This window comes from Pygocentrus nattereri, chromosome 4, assembly GCF_015220715.1.
Source record: "Pygocentrus nattereri isolate fPygNat1 chromosome 4, fPygNat1.pri, whole genome shotgun sequence".
NCBI classification, from domain to species: domain Eukaryota; kingdom Metazoa; phylum Chordata; class Actinopteri; order Characiformes; family Serrasalmidae; genus Pygocentrus; species Pygocentrus nattereri.
In genome coordinates this window covers 1,842,775-1,863,762 of record NC_051214.1, presented here as the reverse complement: position 1 = coordinate 1,863,762, position 20,988 = coordinate 1,842,775, and the positions used below count along the sequence as shown (strand labels likewise).

At 39.8% G+C, this 20,988-nt stretch overlaps 3 protein-coding genes across 3 annotated transcripts; all 3 read left to right on the top strand.

Moving 5' to 3' along the window:
* Nucleotides 1–8,285: 8,285 nt before the first annotated feature.
* Nucleotides 8,286–9,338, top strand: LOC108432813 (trace amine-associated receptor 4-like). The gene has a single exon (XM_017706919.2). The coding sequence runs from the start codon at nt 8,286–8,288 to the stop codon at nt 9,336–9,338; it is 1,053 nt and encodes a 350-aa protein (XP_017562408.2).
* Nucleotides 9,339–12,730: 3,392 nt separating this feature from the next.
* LOC108432814 (trace amine-associated receptor 4-like) lies at nt 12,731–13,783 on the top strand. Its single transcript, XM_017706920.2, has one exon. The coding sequence runs from the start codon at nt 12,731–12,733 to the stop codon at nt 13,781–13,783; it is 1,053 nt and encodes a 350-aa protein (XP_017562409.2).
* A 3,005-nt stretch (nt 13,784–16,788) lies between these two features.
* LOC108432815 (trace amine-associated receptor 3-like) lies at nt 16,789–17,820 on the top strand. Its single transcript, XM_017706923.2, has one exon. The coding sequence runs from the start codon at nt 16,789–16,791 to the stop codon at nt 17,818–17,820; it is 1,032 nt and encodes a 343-aa protein (XP_017562412.2).
* The last annotated feature ends 3,168 nt before the right edge of the window (nt 17,821–20,988 follow it).

Genomic DNA, 20,988 nt, shown 5'->3' with positions numbered 1-20,988 from the left:
CAGCCACTGCAGATCATAAATCAATTTTTTCAAATACTGTGGAGGTAAACCATTCCATCTCTAGATTAGTAGTAGTATTTTACAATATATTTGGACATGAACTGGCAGACAGTGTAATGCTGAAAAAATAAGGGTGATATTCTCAAAGTATTTGGCCTGATTCATTATTTCTGGCCTGATTTGAAGCTCACAAGTACATCATAGGTAAGATAAGAGTAGATCATTTTACCCATATTTTCACAGGTAAACGTGACTAAAAAGGAATTGACAATACTGATTTTATTAAAATAAGTGAAAATGATAGATATTCAGTGCGGATGTGGTTTGAAGCAAGTACAAGCTAATACAAACCTGTTTTTTCATAAGAAAAATGGGGCCATACCCTAATTACAAAATAAAAAAGGTACATATGAAACTGACTATAGCTTGGAAAAATTTCTCCTCATGTCTGACCTGGACCCGCAGTTCTACTTGCATCTAATCTTGTTCATACACACACTTGCATGCCCTGACCTCACGGGCCTCAGGGCCAACATCATGATATTAATTAAGAATAAGGAGAAAATTACAGCAGGCCATAAACAAGGCCAAAAAGGTGGGAAACAGGCTGTAAGAAACCTGAATGTGAAATTTTAACATGAGTTGAAAACAGAGAAAAAGAATAACGTCCCCAGTGGAACAGTAGGGCCGTTTCCCACCACCTAGGCCAGGAACCTCTGTGTGCTTGTGGCCATGGATTATTTCATTAAATGCCCAGAGGCACATGCGGTTCCAGACCAGAGTGCAGCCACAACAAAGAAAAACCTGAAGCAGGCCAAAATCTGTTAAGGGTCAGAGACAGGCTGTGAAAGTGTGAAATGAGCTGAAAACAGACATGAATAGTTGGTGTCGGTGAATAATATGTATATATAGTTGTTTAAAAAGTAATTTGTCAGCTTGAGGGAATGTTTAGACATAATAAACCAACATATATTGCTTTTCCAACAAGTCAGAGACTTCTGAGCAGTGTTCCTGAATTGTATATATGCATCTATCACTTATTATGTTCTGCTATGCATAAGCAATACAAGTTCACTAAGTGATTTTCCTGTACTGTGATTGTACAGGGTGTGGTATTGCAATGTGTGAGTATTTTTAAAAGGTGTTCCACAAGGTCCAATTCTAGGGCCTGTTTTATTTTACGATCTACACAGACAATATTTGTTCATCTGGAACATTTTTGTTACTTGTCTACAGATGCTGCACATTCTTCAACCCCTTCAGTACTGCTTGAAGTTCACTAAGAGTTCTTGATGCCGAACATACTACATTCATGTTGTTCACCAGAGCCGAATATACTTCTACCAAGAAGAGTTCTGACCTCAGTCCCTTGGACTTTGTGTATCATTCTGCACTCATGTTCTGTCATGTATTTCATGCTAGTGTTTAGGAGGATTTAAAAAAAAATGAAAAGAAGCAACTGAAAATGATTATCAACATGTCTGGACAATGTCTTGTACATCCAACAGGGCCTTAAAACAACATCATTTGAGAGTTATCTGATTTTCCATAGATTTTTTCACAAGCAAACACAATTTCTCAAGGAATGAATTACAGTTTCCTCCATGTCCGTACATATTTGGAAACAGTAAGTCTGTGATAATGAATGTTATAGTGAGATTAAGGGACTGTAATTGTGTTAAACATAGAGCTCTGTTGGTGGGACACATTGAAAAGAGCACAGTGAGAAAAAGCTATGATGTAAATCTGTTACACTTCTCTTCTGCACCAGAGCACAATCTGCACCTCTGCTCCTTCACTACCACCTGTTTGACATTAAATGCAACTAGCTGAGCAACTCTGTTGCCCTCTGGTGGCTCAAAGTAGAAGGAGCATCACACTAAATCCACATCAAGGCACATGCATGTCTGTTTAATGAGGCCAGTCCTTATGTTCCCATTAAAAACACAATGTGCCTTAGTGTGTTTCATAACATCTAGGTTTATCAGTATCTATAAACTTGACACTAATTTACATTAAGACTACCATTACGCAAGGTTTTTAAATGGTTTGAACACCTTAAAAATCATTTTTAAGAATTTATGGCACATACATTAAAATAGTAATGGGTGAATATGAATATCTCATGAAACAGACGGGTTTTTTTCCTTGTTGACGGAAAAGACAAATCAAGATCCATAACAAGCGAGATCAGTGAAGTTGAATGTGGACTCACTGTTTGGCAAGCGACAAGTCACTGTTCACCATTTCAAGAGTGTGTCGTACAGTATCAAAGCCCTCACAGGTGTCCTGTGACTTTTGACTCACCCTGTAGAACAAATGATTAACCCCTTAAAATCCCAGGCTTATTACATACTAAGCCTTATTATTCTGGAACTACAGGGATTTTAATACAAACTGGCTGTGCCTGTTCTTATGGCCCTACTTAAGTGGTTAACTGAGCCACTGGTTTTGTGGATCAGTTGTATTTTAAGATTAGCAAATGATTCTGATGTTGTATTGTGTTGTATTGTTTTCATTGTTACTGTGCTTGTATGGTTGCAAAATGATCTGTTGCATGTCCTGTTTAGTCCATTATGAAAAAAGTATCAGTAGCTAAAAGAATGGCGATGCACAATGTTTTGAGCACAAAGAACAGACACCATATGTTTGTACTTTCCCATACTTATCAGCTAAATTGGCCTGCAAGACTAAAGAGGCAGTTTTCTTGGCTGATCAGCTACATTTGGGTGAGGGGACTGATTTACAATGTCAGATGAGCCTCTGTTCAAAATCACGTTTACTGTAAGCTTTGAACTGTGTTGGAAACCTGATCTTACATTTCTCCATCTTCTTAATCTGAGTTTGGCCTAAAGTTTGCTCCTATCTTGCATGACATAATGCATCACTAATCATCAGTGACATGTCAGGTAAACAGGCTGATGCAATACTGTACCCATCAAATGAGTCTCAGATGGACAGAATTAGATGAAGGTGTGAAGCAATAAACTGTTGTCCTTTACACCTTTGATTAGTCTGATACCTGCGAGAGGAGCTCCATCATTAAAAGTGAGAAGTGATAAATGGGCTCTAAGGCATTACCTTAGATCCTCGCAAAAACAAACATTACATCAGCTTTCATGCTACCATGATGCAACACAAACTTCACCTTCAACCTTAATTGTCAATCATAAAGTACTAAGTTAAATTGTTCAAACTCTAAACACCAAAATTGTGTCTCATAATTTTTTATGTATTAAGCAATTCAAGGTCTTTTCATTTTGAAAGGAGTTCTGGTAACCCAGGCAATCACAGCTGCAATCTGTGGATCAGTATGTATATAAAGATACCTTCATATTTAAGTCTGTAAGTCTTCTTGACACAAAATACAATTCACGATATTCAAGGTAGATGTTGGTTGAAGCAAGCACAATCAAATTCAATTCAGCTTTTACAGATTACTGATGCTTTCCATACAACACAGAGCCATAGCCTAATTAAGAAACAACATGAAATACTTGGCTGAAGAATCTTACATACTAAAGTAGGATAAGTATGACATTCACTGGCAAAATTCTGTCTGAAACTGCCCATAGCTTGGCAAATTTCTTTCCAAATCTGACCTGGACCTGCAGTTGCACTGTACAGGAGAAAGCTTGATATTGCATAACTTTGTCACCCACTTAAGGTGAATATTGATAAAGCAGGAGGGGCACATTTTCAAATCTTTATGATTCTGTGATCAAAGATTGTTACTAGGTCACTTTTGATGGAGATGCATACTTCAAAACAAATATTAAATCAAATCAAATCAAATTTTATAGCCCACACACATCCATACACAGCAGAATGTGTAAATAAATGCTTATATACCTGTCCTTTGCCATGAAAAACAGCAGAAACAATAGAAAGCATGAAATAGAATATGAAAGAAAGGGAAGAAGAATATATAATATACAATTTTAGGGATATAATAAAATACAAGTATAGGTGTATTTAAAGTGCAGATGTGCATATTTGTTAAATGAGTAGGAGGTGGTAGAATGAAAGGGGTTAATAAATATTATAATTATAAATTAGAACTGTGGAATGGTTGTGCAGCGGATACTATGAAAGTCTATAGGAAGAACAAGGGATGAAAAAACTACACATAGAGGAGTGTGGGTCAGTAAGGCGGTAGATTAGAGCTTGGGGATCTGCCCTGAATGAATACTTGCATGTTGGACATTGTTGGATAAAGAAAATAAAAGGGCTGAGTTTGGGCGAAAATGAATGGTACTGTATGGGAGGAATGAGGGATGAAAAAACAAGACATAGAGGAGTGTTGGCTAATATGGCTGTGGATTACAGCTAAAGAACCTGTTCAGAGATAGTACATGCATTTTGGTTTCTGTTGGACAAACGAAATATGGCATGGGTTTGGGCGAAAACTGATGGACTCCATAGGAGGAATGAGGGATGAAAAAAATGACATAGAGGAGTACGGGTCAGTATGGCTGTAGATTAGAGTTTGGGGTCCTGCCCTGAGTAAGCACATGTACTTTGGTCGCTGTCAGGGAAAAAGACAGATTGAGGCTTTGTTGGGTTAGACAATGCATGGGACTCTATGGGAGGAAGGAGGGATTAAAAAACGACAGAGAGAGGAGTGCGGGTCAGTATGGCTGTGGATTAGAATGTTTCCCTAACCATAATAGAGAGTAGAGTACATTTTAGGGATGACTGAAGTCATTAACTGTCTCCCTTGTTTAGGTCAGCATAGCTTGGTGGTGCAGATGTAAAAGCTCTCTAACACACTGAAGGGCAGTTAAAAGTCTTTGAAGCATCTAAAATGGTAAAGATGCTGACAAGCCATCTTCACCAGGTTGTTGATATGGCAGGACCATGACAATTCCTGCATGATGTGAACACAAAGATATCAGAAGATGTCCACTCATGGCACTAGGGCATAGTAGATCCTAAAGGGGTGGTAGCTCCTCTGCTGCTTCTTGCCAAAGTTCATTGTCCACTTCTTTGTCTTGCTGATTTTCAGGAGGAGATGGTTCTCCTGACATCAGTTGTCAACATGCTTAACCTCCTCCAGGTAGGCCTTTCTCAGAGATCAGGCCCACCACAACAGCGAACTTGACAATGGTGGTAGCGTTGGAAGTGGCCAAGCAGAAAAAGTGTACAACAAGAACAGCAGGGGGCTCAGGTCACAGCCCTGTGTCCTGAGGCTAAGACAAAGTGATTATCATTCATCATTCTTGGTGGGTGGCAATTTATAGTCTGTCATCGTTCTCATCGTTCCCAGTCACAGGCTCCTAGAGCCATGTTGATAGAACTGTCACTCTAATTTCCTACCGTTAACGCCACATCACCTCCGATTCTCACCACCTTCTACAGAGGCACTGTAGAGAGCATACTGACCAGTTGCATCTCTGTCTGGGCAGGAGCCTGCAGCACCTCTGACGGGAAGTCCCTGCAGAGGGTGGTTAGGACAGCAGAGAAAATTATTGGGCCTTCACTTCCTCCAATACAGGACATTGCAAAAAGTCACCGTCTGACCAGAGCTCATAGCATAAATAGAGTCCTGTCCCACCCCCACCATGGACTGTTCTCGCTGCTGGCCTCTGGAAGGAGGTACCAAGGCCTATGAAGCAGAACAGCCAGGTTCAAAAACAACTTCTTCCCACAAGACTGCTGAACTCTAAATAACATGCTGCTCCAATTCTTTCTTTTTTTGATTGCCTCATATATGGGACATGTGCAATATACTCTTACATATACTTATTTAAAATTATTTATCTGCTGACATGTATATGTTTGCATTACACTGTACTTTTCACTACACTGTACTTTGCACTACATGGTATTACTTGTATTACTGATCTACTCTGAGCAGAGGCAATGAAATTTCATTCAAATGCACACTGTATGGTGTTAATTTGAATGACTAAAGTCTGTCTAAGTCTAATGCTGTAGGATGCAGCCTTGTGCTCCTCCATGTTCCTGGTGGCAAACCCCTCGTTGTAGGCAGTGGTGCAAGATTTCAGAACATTGCAGATGGTTTTATCCACCCACAGCTCCTGGAAGAGAAATGTTCTGATGGTGGCTCTGTGGACTATGTCATCCACCAGCTTCCCAAGGAATGCAACAACAGCTTCCATAAACACATTGATGTTATCAGAGCTGCACCTGAACATGTCCCGGTCTGCATTGTTAAGAACGTCTTGCAAAGCATCCCCCGATAGACTCTTTTCACATTTCTGCAATTTTTCTGCTGGAAGTAGTCATCGCAGGGTAACACTAATGCAAGAACAATAACAACTATGACGGGTAGAGCATGTAAAACTTACTAAAGTGTTCAAGCTTGAAGCAAAAACAACTTTATCTCTCAGTTTTAGAGCATTGTCAGCTGAAAATGAGTAGAGGGAAGAATTGTTTGTGCAGGTAATAAAGGAATAAACTTTGTCATACAGAGAAAAAGAACCTCTGTGCCAGCATTTCACCACTGATAATGCTAACATGCAGCTCCTGCTTTAAAGTTGGTGCTACAGCTGCTTTCAGAGAAATAGTTTTTCTCTAGCTGACACTATTGTACTCTAATAGCTGTGAAGGGATTTTTCCATGAAGCATCTACATCTTTGGTTTCGTTTGGACTCCCACATTCATGTGTGTTTTGGTTTTATCCAAAAATTCTCGACACATCCTCAAATTTCAAACGTCGCAACTGTGACAAAGATAAAGTGACACACCTGTATTTCTGAGTTTAATAACTGTCCATAAGGAAATAGCAGAACTTGTTTTACCCAGCATTGACACACTTCCGTTTCTTGTGAAAAAGGGCTATTGGTCCATCCAGCGTATTTAGGCCGTAGGAAGATGGCAGTATGGTATGATTTCCCAAATCGTGGATGAGACTGCTCCTTCTAGCCTGCTTTGAATGGACAGGAACAATGGTCCAGTGTTCTTTCAGCACTGGTGGGGCAGGTGATTTGTTGATGTAAATTTGGCATTTCATGCTTGAGCTTGTGACTGTTAAAGTCCTCTGTCACAATGAGCACAGCATCTTGGTGATCTGGTGTTGGATGGGATCCTCATGTACTGCACATAAGGAACCTAAGCAATGAGGCCCAGACCTCCCTTTCCCCAGCCACTTCCACTAGCTCTCCGGGGGGATTCCGAGGCACTCCCAGGCCAGCTGGGCAATATAGTCATGTCCTGGGTCTTCCCCAGGGTCTCCTCACTGGTGGACTTGCCTGTGACACCTCACGAGGGAGGCATCCAGGAGGCATCCTAACCAGATGCCCGAACCACCTCAACTGGCTCCTCTCGACATAAAGAAGCAGCGGCTCTACTCCGAGTCCCTCCCAGATGACCGAACTTCTCACCCTATCTCTAAGGGAGAGTCCAGACACCCTGCAGAGGAATTTTGGCCGCTTGTAATCGCGACCTTATTCTTTCGGTCATTACCCAAAGCTCATGACCATAGGTGAGGGTGGGAACGTAGATCGACCTGTAAATCGAGAGCTTTGCCTTGTGGCTCAGCTCTTTCTTTACCACAACAGACCGGTAAAGAGCCCGCATCACTGCTGACCCAGCACCAATCCACCTGTCAATCTCCCGCTCCCTTGTACCATCACTCGTGAACAAGACCCCGAGATACTTAAACTCCTCCACTTCAGGCAAGAGCTCATCCCCGACCCAGAGAGGGCTCATCATCTGCAAACAGCAGTGATGTGACCTTGATGTCACCAAACCGGACACCCTCCGTTCCCTGACTGCGCCTAGAAATTCTATGCATAAAATTTATGAATAGAATCGGTGACAAAGGGCAGCCCTGACGGAGCAAAAAAAAATGTTTTGTGTTCCAACTACAGAAAAATGGTCATCTTTTCAAAATAGAAAAAAAAAGTCCTATTATCTTATTTCTGTTATCAGATCTCTTATTTTACATCAATTTGTGATGTAAAATACACCTTACCATCAATCATAATACCTGCAATTTCAAATGTATATATTTATTTACATATCATGTCCAATTTAATAAGTTGTTCACTGGGAATGGGTGCCATGGGAACACATGGCTAAGACTTGAACACTTGGTCATTGAATGATGTCATATTAAGGCAATTGTATTGGTGACGGTGAAATCCAGAATCTATTTAAGCCAAGATGCAACTGCACAGCCTTCATTTGTGTTGTTTTATGGGTGTTATAACAATCAGCTATAGCCATATTTTAATGAAAATCTTTTGTTCCACCTGTTAATAATTGTACTATGTTGTATTTTACATCCTGGTCAATATTTCACATTTGAAGAACACATGGCTTGGATGAATGTCCTTAATGAGAATATGACTGAGGCTGATGTGGAGAACGTGCTTCTCTGCTTCCCTCACCAGCCTGACTCCTGTCCGAGAGCGCACCGCTTTCTTGCTCTCAAAGTTGCCGTGTACGTCTTACTGCTGGCAACAATCCTTATGACTGTCTTTGGGAACCTGCTGGTCATCATCACTATTTCCCACTTTAAGCAGCTGCATTCACCCACTAACCTCATCGTCCTCTCCCTGGCCTTGGTGGACTGTTTGTTGGGCTGTCTGGTCATGCCCTTCAGTATGGTGCGATGGTTGGAACGCTGCTGGTTTTTGGGTGATGTTTTTTGTAAAATACATTCTAGTTTGGATATGACACTAAGCATTGTATCGATTCTACATCTGTCTTTGGTCTCCATTGACAGGTACTTGGCCATTTGTGAACCTTTGAGTTATAGAATGAGGGTGACCAATGGCACTGTGGCCATATGCATCGCTTTCATTTGGCTGTTTTCGCTCGCATATAGCTTCGGTGTCATTCTGTCTGAAGTGAATATTACAGGTTTGGAGAATCTTTTAATACTCAGTTCTTGTGTGGGCAACTGTGTTTTGATTTTCAACAAAGAAAATGCTTTCATTCTTTCATTTGTGCTTTTTTTCATTCCGGGGACGATCATGAGCTCACTGTACCTTAAGATCTTCCATGTTGTAAGACAACAAGCTAAAGTAATGTCCGAAAGGGCAACTGTGAGGCGAACCTCTTGTGAAATGAACGTCCAGTCCTCAGATCACAGGGAGCGGAAGGCAGCAAAAACTCTGGGCATTATTATGGGAATTTTTCTACTGTGCTGGTTGCCGTTCTTCATTGTTACTTTATCTGATCCATTTCGCAACTTCTCAACCCCTCTAGATGTTTTTGATGCCCTGGTATGGTTTGGATACCTCAATTCTACTTTAAACCCTTTGGTCTACGGCTTTTTTTATCCACGCTTTCAGAGGGCATTTAAGATCATCATATCAAAATATGTTCTACACCTCGGTAATGCAAGTCAGTTAGTCCTGTAACTCTAACTGGTTTCACGGGGGGTGGGGGAGGTGTAGTGTCATGAGCACTTTATTAGGTAAACCTACCCTGTATCTGCATGCACTGAAAAGTTTATCAGCTTTATCAACATTTACCATATAGTTTCAGTTTGTAGTTCTACAATTACAGACTGTAGTCCATCTGTTTCTCTGATACTTTGTTAGAACCCTGTTCTTCATTGGTCAGACCCCCCACAAGACCACCAAAAAGCAGGTACTATTTGGGTGGTGGATCATTCTTAGCAGTGCAGTAACACTGCAGTGGTGTTTTAGTGTTTGGATCAGACTCAGCAGTGCTGCTGGAGTTTTTAAACACTGTGTCAGTCACTGTCCAGCTATATTAGACCTTGTAGATATAGAGTCAGAGATGATAGCTCATCTGCTGCAGCACAGTTTGTGTTTGTCATCCTCTAGTCCTTCATCAGTGGTCGCAGGACCCTGTTGCCTGGATATTTTTGGTTGGTGGACTATTCTCAGTCCTGCAGTGACACTGAGGTGTTTAAAAACCTTAGCAGCACTGCTGTGTCTGTAATTGTAGAACTACAAAGTGCTCCTCTATGGTCAGTGGAGCTGATAAAATGCACAATAGATGTGGATACTAATGTATCTAATACCTAATAAAGTTCTAAGTGCGTATGCATACAGTACAAAGTAGAATATAGATCATAAACTTTTGTTTAATGTGTGCATAAAACTTGCTGTACTCCTTTCTTGTAGTGCAAAAGTTTGAAATGTTTAAATTGTCATATCTAGACCAAGAAGCAAGTTGCAAATAAATCTGAAATTCGTTTATTAAACATTGACTAAGTGCCATACCTGTTCGGCCTTCACTCTGTCAATGTGTAAATTAGGTTTAATAATAAAAAAGTTGAAAAATGTGAGAGATCGTATCTTTTCTTCTTCAAGAACATGCTTCCCTGTTTGGGCCTGTGATCACTGGGAGAGCACTGATGCTTTTGTAAGTATAATCTGATGTGTTTTGATTCAGGTTTTAATGCACACAATTCCATAAATCTATTTTAATGTTAATCAGTTGTATCTAACCTTATTATATTTTACTTGCAATAAAATCACTTTCACCAGGAGAACACTAAACACCACTTCTGTAGCTCTTTTTGCACTCAGCATGGCCAAAAAGCAGCCGTACATTCATCTGAATCTAAATTCCTAGTTAACAATCTGTTGTTTCTTGTTCATAGGTTGAAAAGGAATGACCACTAAGAGAACTAAGACTTACTATGGTCAAGGCTCACTGAACCAAAAATGTATAGGAAGGTTATGCTAAAGCCATGATGGCACAGTATGAAAAAATCAGTACCTATAGAAATTTCCATAATTGTATAGGTACTGATAATGAGGCACCACGAAATCAAAGGAGGCCTGGCAGATCATAAATCAGTGTTTTTTTCCTGGGTCACATACTGTGGAGGAAACCCATCATATATCTAGTAATAGTATATTGAGTAATAGTATTTCCCAATATATGTGGAACTGGCAGCCAGTATAATGCTGAAAAAATAAGGATAATATTCTCAGGTATTTGGGCTGATTCCTTATCCTTATTTCGACTGATTAAAGCTTGAATGTGCATTGGAAGGGAAAAGAGTAAATGGCCAAATTTATACAAGTAAATGTGATGTAACATATGTATATATGTTCAAACTGCTTGTTCCTAGGCAGCTTTGGAAGTAAGTTAGTGGCAGCATACACTATATAAGGAAAAAAAAACATTGGTCCAAAAATAGAACCTTGTGGAACACCAATGTTTACTTATTTGGTTTTTCAGTTTTTCATTTAATCTTAAAAGCTAATAAATATTGTGGTCTACCAGCGTGTGTTGAGAGACCGAGCCCAGGTGGAGCTTGAGCCCCTGCCCTTTTGCCATCAGGCTGTTCTAGTACAAAATCTGATGTCAATGAGGCACAGCTGTACTGGGAATACAGCTTGTGGGTCAGCTTGGGCTCTACGAGCTTCACTGTTCCTCTTCCGCCTCTTCAAGTGCACTACAAGAGTTTACGAATATTTCACCTCAGTCAGCTCCCAACAATTATGGTCATTACATTTATTTCATGGTCAGATTGTCCTATATTCCTTATTCTCCGAATCTCTGTGTGCAGGCCTGGTCTGTGCAGTCCTGGTGAGAGGAACTGTGTCTAAAACTGTGATGTGGCCTGAGTAAAACATTTGGAAGGTATGATTCCTCTGTTAGGATGAGTTGCGGTGGTCTCAGAATGGAGAGATTTGTTGTATATTGCCCAGAGTGGGCCTCTCTCCCCCAAAATAGGCCACCTAAAGGATAAAGAAGAGTAATTACACGTTTTTATTTTGATTGTTGAGCAGTCGACATTGCTTACCAGTTTCAGCTTGGTACCTTTGATACATTCAGGGGTTAAATGCTCATAGGCCATGCATCTGAGCCAGATCATCTTGCTTCCTGTCTGGTCATATGACATACATTACTGTATTGCTAAGGTAACAGGTTAAACAACAAACACGTTCATGAAATGTTCTGTCTGTGGTTTCAGGTGGACAGAATTGGATGAAAGTGTGAAGCAATACGCTGTTACACATTTAATTAATGTCATCATGTCATACCTGAGAGAGGAGCTCCATCATTCAAAGCAAGAGGTGATAACTGGCCACTTAGGCCATACCTTAGATACCTACACAAACAACATTACATCATAGGGAGAGGGAGAGAGAGAGAGATATCATCCATAATGTAATCTGTATTGTATTAAACAATTAATTGGTGTTTCCTCAGTTTAGGAGAGAGAACAATTAAATCTTCTATACAGTAAATCTTTCTCACTGTCTGGTTTTGGCCAACTGCAATGTACTATCTGATTACGGTTGCGATAAGGTATAGACTGAGGTCACATTTGCATAATCTAAGGCAGAATAAGACTTTGTTTCTGCTATCAAAAGGAAAATGGTCTCCGTTTCTAAATGAAAGCCCCAGTATTTTATCTCTGTTACTTCATCAGTATATGATTAGATAAAATACATCTTATCATCAATCTCAATACCTCCAATTTCATATGTATGTATGTATTTACATAACATTTTGTGTCATTAAGTTCACTAAGAACTGGTGCCACTGGAGCACACGGCTAACACTAAGATGACAGGTAAGGACATTTCAGAAGCAGCTAATGTTTGTTTGGCCATGGAATGATGTCATGTTAAACCAATCTGATTGGTGAAGGTGAAATCCAGAATCTATTTAAGCCGAGATGCTACTGTACAACCTTTGTTTGTTTAGTTTTGTGGGTGTAAGAAATATCTTACAGCTTTATTTTAATGAAAATCTTTTTTTCCCAACCTATTAATAACGGTATTGTCAATATTTCACATTTGAAGAACACATTTAAATGGCTTGGATGAATGTCCTTAATGAGAATATGACGGAGGCTGATGTGGAGAACGTGCTTCTCTGCTTCCCTCACCAGCCTGACTCCTGTCCGAGAGCGCACCGCTTTCTTGCTCTCAAAGTTCCCATGTACTTCTTAATGTTGGCTTCAATTCTTATGACTGTCTTTGGGAACCTGCTGGTCATCATCACTATTTCCCACTTTAAGCAGCTGCATTCACCCACTAACCTCATCGTCCTCTCCCTGGCCTTGGTGGACTGTTTGTTGGGCTGCCTGGTCATGCCCTTCAGTATGGTGCGATGGTTGGAACGCTGCTGGTTTTTGGGTGATGTTTTTTGTAAAATACATTCTAGTTTGGATATGACACTAAGCATTGTATCGATTCTACATCTGTCTTTGGTCTCCATTGACAGGTACTTGGCCATTTGTGAACCTTTGAGTTATAGAATGAGGGTGACCAATGGCACTGTGGCCGTGTGCATCGCTTTCATTTGGCTGTTTTCGCTCACATTTAGCTTTGGTGTCGTTCTGTCTGAAGTGAATATTACAGGTTTGGAGAATCTTTTAATGCTCAATTCCTGTGGCGGAAACTGTGCTTTGATTTTCAACAAACAGTGGGGAGTTATTGCTGCACTTGTGGCTTTTTTCATTCCAGGGACCATCATGAGCTCACTGTACCTCAAGATCTTCCATGTTGCAAGGAAACAAGCTAAAGTAATGTCCGAAAGGGCAACTGTGAGGCGAACCTCTTGTGAAATGAACGTCCAGTCCTCAGAGCAGAGGGAGCGGAAGGCAGCAAAAACTCTGGGCATTGTTATGGGAATTTTTCTACTGTGCTGGTTGCCGTTCTTCATTGCTACTATAATTGATCCATTCCTTGATTTCTCAACCCCTGTAGATGTTTTTGATGCCCTGGTATGGTTTGGATACCTCAATTCTACTTTCAACCCTTTGGTCTACGGCTTTTTTTATCCACGCTTTCAGAGCGCATTTAAGATCATCATATCAAAATATGTTCTACATCTCAGGAATGCAAGTCAGTTAGTCCTGTAATCCTAACTTCACAGGTAGGGTTGGGTAGGGTCATGCTTTGTTTAGTCTGTTAGGCGGGGTTGGAAAAGTCAGTATTGTTAGTTTAGACACATTGTAGATACATTAAGTCTAAATCTTTAATGTGTGCATAAACGTTGCTGTACCCTTTTGATTGTAGTGTAAATGTTTGTAAAGATGTTGATGTATCCAGACCAATGAACAGAATTTTATATGATTCTGAAATGTATTTTCAAACATTGTGCCATGACTGTTCTTCATTCACCCTGACAGAATGTTTAGTAATAAGAAGTTTGAAATGTGAGCACCATTAGCTTGTTTATTTAAGAACATGGTTGGGGGCTGTGGTCACTATACCCATCTTTGCTGGGAGAGCACTAATGCTTATATTACTAGGACCAGAAGTGCTATGATCCGCACCATTTCATTATTCTGTTATATTGCTAAGCATCTGTATCCGCATTATTGCAACAAACCACATTCAGGCCTCATTCAAGCACTTTACACAACAGACACTGTCAAAAAGCAGCTGTACATAAATCTGGGTCTAGATTCCTAATAAACAACATGAGGTTCACTGTTAACAGGTTGAAACCACTGAGAGGAACCAAGACTCAGTAGGGTCAAGGCCCACTGAACCAAAAATGTACAGGAAGGTTATTCCAAAGCCATTAATGCATTGAAAGAAATAAAATCAGGCCTCTGCTGTAACTTTTATAATTACAACAATACTGACGTCACTAAAAAGGCATTCACTGTCCCATGGCAGCCCGGCCTGTGGTGGAAAACACAGTATATTTAAACTGCTTGTTCTTAGGAATGAAGCTAGTGGAAGTATACAGTATATAAGAAAAAAAACATTTGTCCTAAAACAGAGCCTTGGGGAACACCAGAGTATACTTTGTTGGTATTCAGTTCACTGCTTAGTCTTAAAAGCTTTTAAATATTATGATCTTATGGCATGTGCAGGGAGAGAGCCTAGGTGGGGCTTCAGCCCCTGCCCTTTTGCCCTCATACTGTACTAATACAAGATCTGATATTGATGAGGCACATTTGCCCTGGGAATACAGTCTGTAGGTCAGCTTGTGCTCCACAAACCTCATTTCTCCTTATTTACCTCTTCAGGTGCAGTACAATTGCCTATGGATATTACACCTAAGCCAACTTTGATCAGTCATGGTCATTCAGATTGCCCTTTGCCACCTGAAGGATAGAGAAGAGTGTATTATATACTCAATATTATTTTTAATGTTGAGCAGCTGGCACTGCAGCTTTAATTTGGTCCATTATCCTGACCTGACCTGTGATTTAAACTTAAGCAGCCCTGCCCAAATCGAAAGAACCATATTTTCCTTTTTTACAAGGTATTTGCAGACCCAGAAGAGTAAAAACTGATATGTTGCACCTTTCACTTCAGTATTCAAACCTATGTAATATTAATGCTGTAACCATTTTAATGATGCACAGTTTAATGCATGGAGGCCACACATCTGTGCCAGATCATCTTGTGCTTCCTGTCTGCTCATATGACGTACATTACAGTATTGCTAAGGTAACAGGTTAAACAACAAACAAGCTGATGATCAGTCTGTGGTTTCAGGTGGACAGAATTAGATTAAAGTGTGAAGCGATACACTGTTGTGTCTATTACACCTTTCATTAATCTCGTACCTGAGAGAGGAGCTCCATCATTTGAAGTGAGAGGTGATAACTGGCCTCTTAGGCCACACCTTTGATACCTACACAAACAAAGGTTACATCATAGGGCGAGAAAGAGAGAGAATGTGATCATCCATAATGTAAAGCGAGAATCAACCGCAGTAATCATGCGTATTGCATTAAACAATTAACTGGTGTTACCACAGTTTAAATTGAGGTAGGCCAACTCACCAGGCCAACATATTTCCTTTATCTACTGTAACCTCTTTTCAAATAAGAGACCTCATCACATGATGGTCAACACAAAAGGGAGAACCTGTCTCGTAGCAGAGTTTGTGGGAGGGAAAGATCAAAGTTTGAGGAGCTCAGAAAACTGAATGCTACATAAAGCATAATGTCACCCTTTAACCAAACCTTATATCTCTGTTTCTGTCATTGTTTCACATTATTTTAGAAAACTCCTTGAATGTAACCTACATTCTAGTAATTGTCTATTAAACTCACTTTAATCTTCCCCAACCCTAAACCTTCACCTAACTCTAAACCTAAACCTTTCCCTCACCCCGGGCCTGAACTCTAATTGAACTCCTTACACTATTGCAAATCAACTGTTTTTCACCAGATAATCTGTTAATAAATTGAGCATCTATAGACGATCTATTGGGATCAATCCCAATAAATTGAGGCCAATTCTTACTATAATGACTTACATTGAAGGCTTCAATTTGTTTTCTCCTTCTAATGTAAAGCTACCATTGTTATAAGTCAAATTAGAGTGTAGCACAGCACACCTAAGCATGCTCTGATGAAACCCCAATAACACTTACGTATAGAGGGGCATTATAATGTCCTCTCATTTTATTAAGACTGCAGTTGCTAATTAACTGGCTACTTTATTAAGCAGCTACTAGGAGACATTTAAGATTTTTTCCAAAGCATTTATATATTATCTTCATCTTTTGTACAACATGTGTGCTGTTAGATTTATCAAGGTAAGAGACAGCAATTCATTCATTGGCGGCACATTAGTTATTTATTAAGCAACAACTTGGCCAAGTTATTAGCAACGCCCCACACCTCCCCGCCACTCATGGTTCAACTCACTCTCTCCAGGGCTTTTTTCCTGTTCCTATATTCCTATTGGTCACTGGGTGTTGCCTTTGGAAAAAAAAATCGAAAACATATTTAAGTTCAAAGTTAGTACTTTCCCAAATTAGCTTATTTCCACTTGCACAGAGTATTCTTTTATTCCATTAGTGGACATGTAGGTCATCAGCTGTACTATTGTTGACACTCCAAGTTATTTGGGGCTTTTTTTTTCTGAGGAAGGACAACGGTGAAAGGCTTGGATGGATTCCTTCATTGCAAATATGACTGAAGCTGATGTGAAGGATGTGCTTCTCTGCTTCCCACACCAGCCCGACTCCTGTCCCAGGGTGCATCGCTTTTCTGTGCTTAAATTCATGATGTATGCTTTTATGCTGGTCACTATTTTTATGACTGTCTTCGGGAACCTGCTGGTCATCATCACCATTTCCCACTTTAAACAGCTGCATTCACCCACGAACCTCATCATCCTCTCTTTAGCGCTGGTGGACTGTATGATGGGCTGTCTGGTCATGCCCTTCACTATGGTGAGATGGGTGGAAGGCTGCTGGTTCTTGGGAGATTTCTTATGCCAAATACATTCTAGTTTGGACATGACTATAAGTATTGCTTCTATCCTGCACCTGTGTCTGGTGTCTGTTGACAGGTACGTGGCCATTTGTGAGCCTCTGCAGTATCGAATGAAGGTGACGAACAGTAAAATAGCAGTGTGTCTCGCCACTATATGGCTCTTCTCTCTGAGTTTTGGCTTTGGGATTGTTCTTTCCAAAGTTAACGCTCTGGGTTTGGATACAGTGGTCACTCCATGTGTTGGATACTGTGCTTTGACTTTTAACAAAGAGTGGAGTGTTATTGGGTCACTTTTAAACTTTTTCATTCCGGGCACCATCATGAGCTGTCTTTACTTGAAAATCTTTTGTGTTGCACGAAAACAAGCGAAAGTGATGTCTGAGAGGACAGCGGTGGTAAAGCCCTGTGAGACTAGCCATTCCTCAGAGCAGAGGGAGAGGAAGGCAGCCAAAACTCTGGGCATTGTTATGGGATTTTTTCTTCTCTGCTGGCTGCCGTTTTTTATGGCCAATCTGATCGACCCATTCCTTAACTTCATGACCCCTGTCGACGTGTTTGATGCTCTGATATGGTTGGCCTATTTCAATTCCATGTGTAACCCTCTGATCTATGGCTTTTTCTATCCACGCTTCCAGAGAGCTTTCAAGATCATCATCTCAAGATATGTTCTCCGCCTCAGTGACGCAAACAACTTAATACTTTGATAGCAACTGGTCTTATATATATATATTGAGATGAAACATAAATATATGCTAAATATATGCATAGAATCTTGGGTTGTAATAATCCACATAGGTAGATTCTCCTTCATATATATTGTTTAATCCTAAATGTTGAACATTGTCTTTTTGTATATAGAATTTACATGTCAAGATGATACAGCTAAGAGCAATGTATATTTAAAATGTAAACAATCTGTTATTCTGCTGTTGTCTGAAGAAAACATTGTATCTCCAAAGTAGTAACTTCATGGGAGAAGGAAAAAACACACTTTACTTTTAATGAAAGTCAATGGAACCAGAATTTTTTTCAAAGTTATTTTCGGTCGTTTCTTTTAGTCCATTCATAATTACATGTATACACAATGTAAAGAACAACAGGTACTTTCTAATTGTGTCAAAAACTGAAAAATGACAAAAAATTAAGATATGACAGCAGCGATTCGTAGATGTGAATGATATTATCCTTGAGTGCATAAAGCAGATAAACACAAATACATACAAACTCAAACTATCAGTGAGTTCATCAACCCTTTGTCAAATAGTGATTGAGTGCCATGAATATTGTGCAGTCACCCTGACAGCAATTTTAAGTACAGGTGTTATAATTAAAAAATGTATGTGCGATAGGCCTGGCTTATTAGAGTGTGCCCATCCCATCTCCATTGCTGGAGGTTATGATCACTTTACCAGAAGCAGTCTTTAAGCTGTAAACAGAATTAGAAGTGCTCCAGGCTTCCTGCTCATAAGCTCTACTGCATTAGTAGGCCTGTCATCATGACTCACATCAATCAGTGAAGCAAGAAAAAGACCAAATGCTTTATTGCATGTTGGCTTGCTGTAAAAAGCCTGATCCAAGTACTTACAAGGCCTCACAGGGCATTTCATGATCTCACCTCGTACCTTTTTTGTTCTACTTACATTTTATTCTAAGATTTGAACATCGATCAGCCCCTTCATTAAAACCACCTCCTCGTTTCTGCGCTCACTGTCCACTTTATCAGCTCCACTTACTGTAGAGCTGCACTCTGTAGTTCTACAGTTACAGACTGTAGTCCATCTGTTTCTCTGATACTCTGTTACCCTGTTCTTCAGTGGTCAGGACCCCTGCAGGACCACCATAGAGGTTTTTGCTGTGCTGGAGTTTTTAAATAAGTCAGTGTCGCTGCTGGACTGAGAATAGTCCACCAACCAAAAATATCCAGCCAATAGCGTCCTGTGGGCAGCGTCCTGTGACCACTGATGAAGGACTGGAGGATGACCAACACAAACTGTGCAGCAGCAGATGAGCTGTCGTCTCTGACTTTACTTCTACAAGGTGGACCGACAAGGTCAGTGTGTCAAATAGAGTGGACAGTGAGTGGACAGTGAGTGGAGATCTGAGATCTGACTCTGATTCCATGAATGTACTGAAAGGTTAATGGGAGACTTTTTTATGAATATTAAAGTCCACTGTATCAAATGCAAAATGAGTCTGAAACGAGGGTTAATGGTCTCACCCACATATCATTTGTCATGCCACGAGAGTTGCTTCAGTGCTGTGGGCTACATAAAGGCCTGACCCAGGTTTCTGTGAGTAAATGTGGCCCTGAAGATGAGCATCATCCCACTAGGTGTAGGTATTTACATGAGAAGAAAATCTGGTAACACTTTCTATGAATGTCACGTGTGCAAGCATCTAAAAACACATTTATAACACGTCATAATGCATTCATAAGGCATTATAAACATGGTTGTAAATATTCAGAAAAATGAATTACACTGAATTACACTTTATAGCTATGTTTATTATACATTATGAATTGTTATTATAATGCATTATAAGCCGTGTTAAGTTAGTGCCAGGCTAACGGTGGTGAACATTAACAGTGGTGCACATTAACAGTGGTGAACATTAACAGTGGTGAACATTGACTTTCCCACATTGGGTGAAACTCTGATGTTGCTCTAGTTTAAACTCTGACATTTGAAGCCTGTAATGAGCTTTATTGTGTTTTAATGTTTCAGTAAATTCTTCAACTTGAAGCCTCAGTCTGAACCCTGGAGGAGGCTTTAGTCCAGCACGCTTCACTTTACTTAGAGTGGAAAAATACGAGTTATGAGCTCATATTGTGTTATGAACAGTACTTATAATGCATTCTTTTAACAATACATAATGCATAATAACTATGGCTACAATGTCTAATGCATTTTTATAAATATTTATAGGCACGTTTATCATGCCTAATAAATGCATTAGAACATGTTATGAATGTGTATCAATGATTACAAACGTAACATTTATAGAAAGTGTTACTGAAAATCTTCATAGTAATTGTAGCTGAGTGTGTATTGAATGCCTTAATTTATCTGACTGGAGGTGGCAGAAGTCGACAAGTCCCTTACTTAAGTAGAAGTACTAGTAATCTAGTAAAAACATCAAGAAGAAGTGTAAAAGTATATGCTCAGAAATGCATGTGAAGTAAAAAGTCATGGTATTTCTTGAGAAATAATTTCTAATTCAGTTTTTAAACAGGATATCTATTTATTAAGGGTTGGAGGTGCACATCATTCAAACCAGACGCAAATGAAGATTACATGAAAGTTGAATCTAACAGGTGAAACAAGTTTATGGTTTATATATATATCTTACCTGTAATGACTCGATGCACTGAAGTAATGTTTGTACAGGCATCTGAACAAAACTGCTACATCGTTTAAGGTGGAAGGAGGAAATGAAGCTAACTTCAGCTTCACCTAATCTCTATCCACCGTATAAGTCTCGATTTCAGTCAGTAAACCGGGGCAATATCACTTGGGATGGGGGCTGCTGGTTTAACTTGGTTTGTCTGATTTGAGTAGCTAGAGAGAAAAAAATAGAGTAAAGCAAAAAGCATGCTTTGAATATGTAGTGACAATACGCAAAAAGTATTAAGTAACAGAAATACTCAAGTAAAGTACAGATAGCTAAAAGTACTGAAGTTCAGCAACAAAGTACTTTGTTATTTAGCACCTCTGTATTCGACACTATGGATTACAGGAGGGTGGAGGGAGCGATCAAAGAGAAATGGGTCTAAATACAGCAAAAAGCATGTCACTTTGAAAAAGACTGAACCACTTGACCACATTGATTGTGGTTCAACAGGGCGCACTGTTCAAAGCATTTTTAGGAAA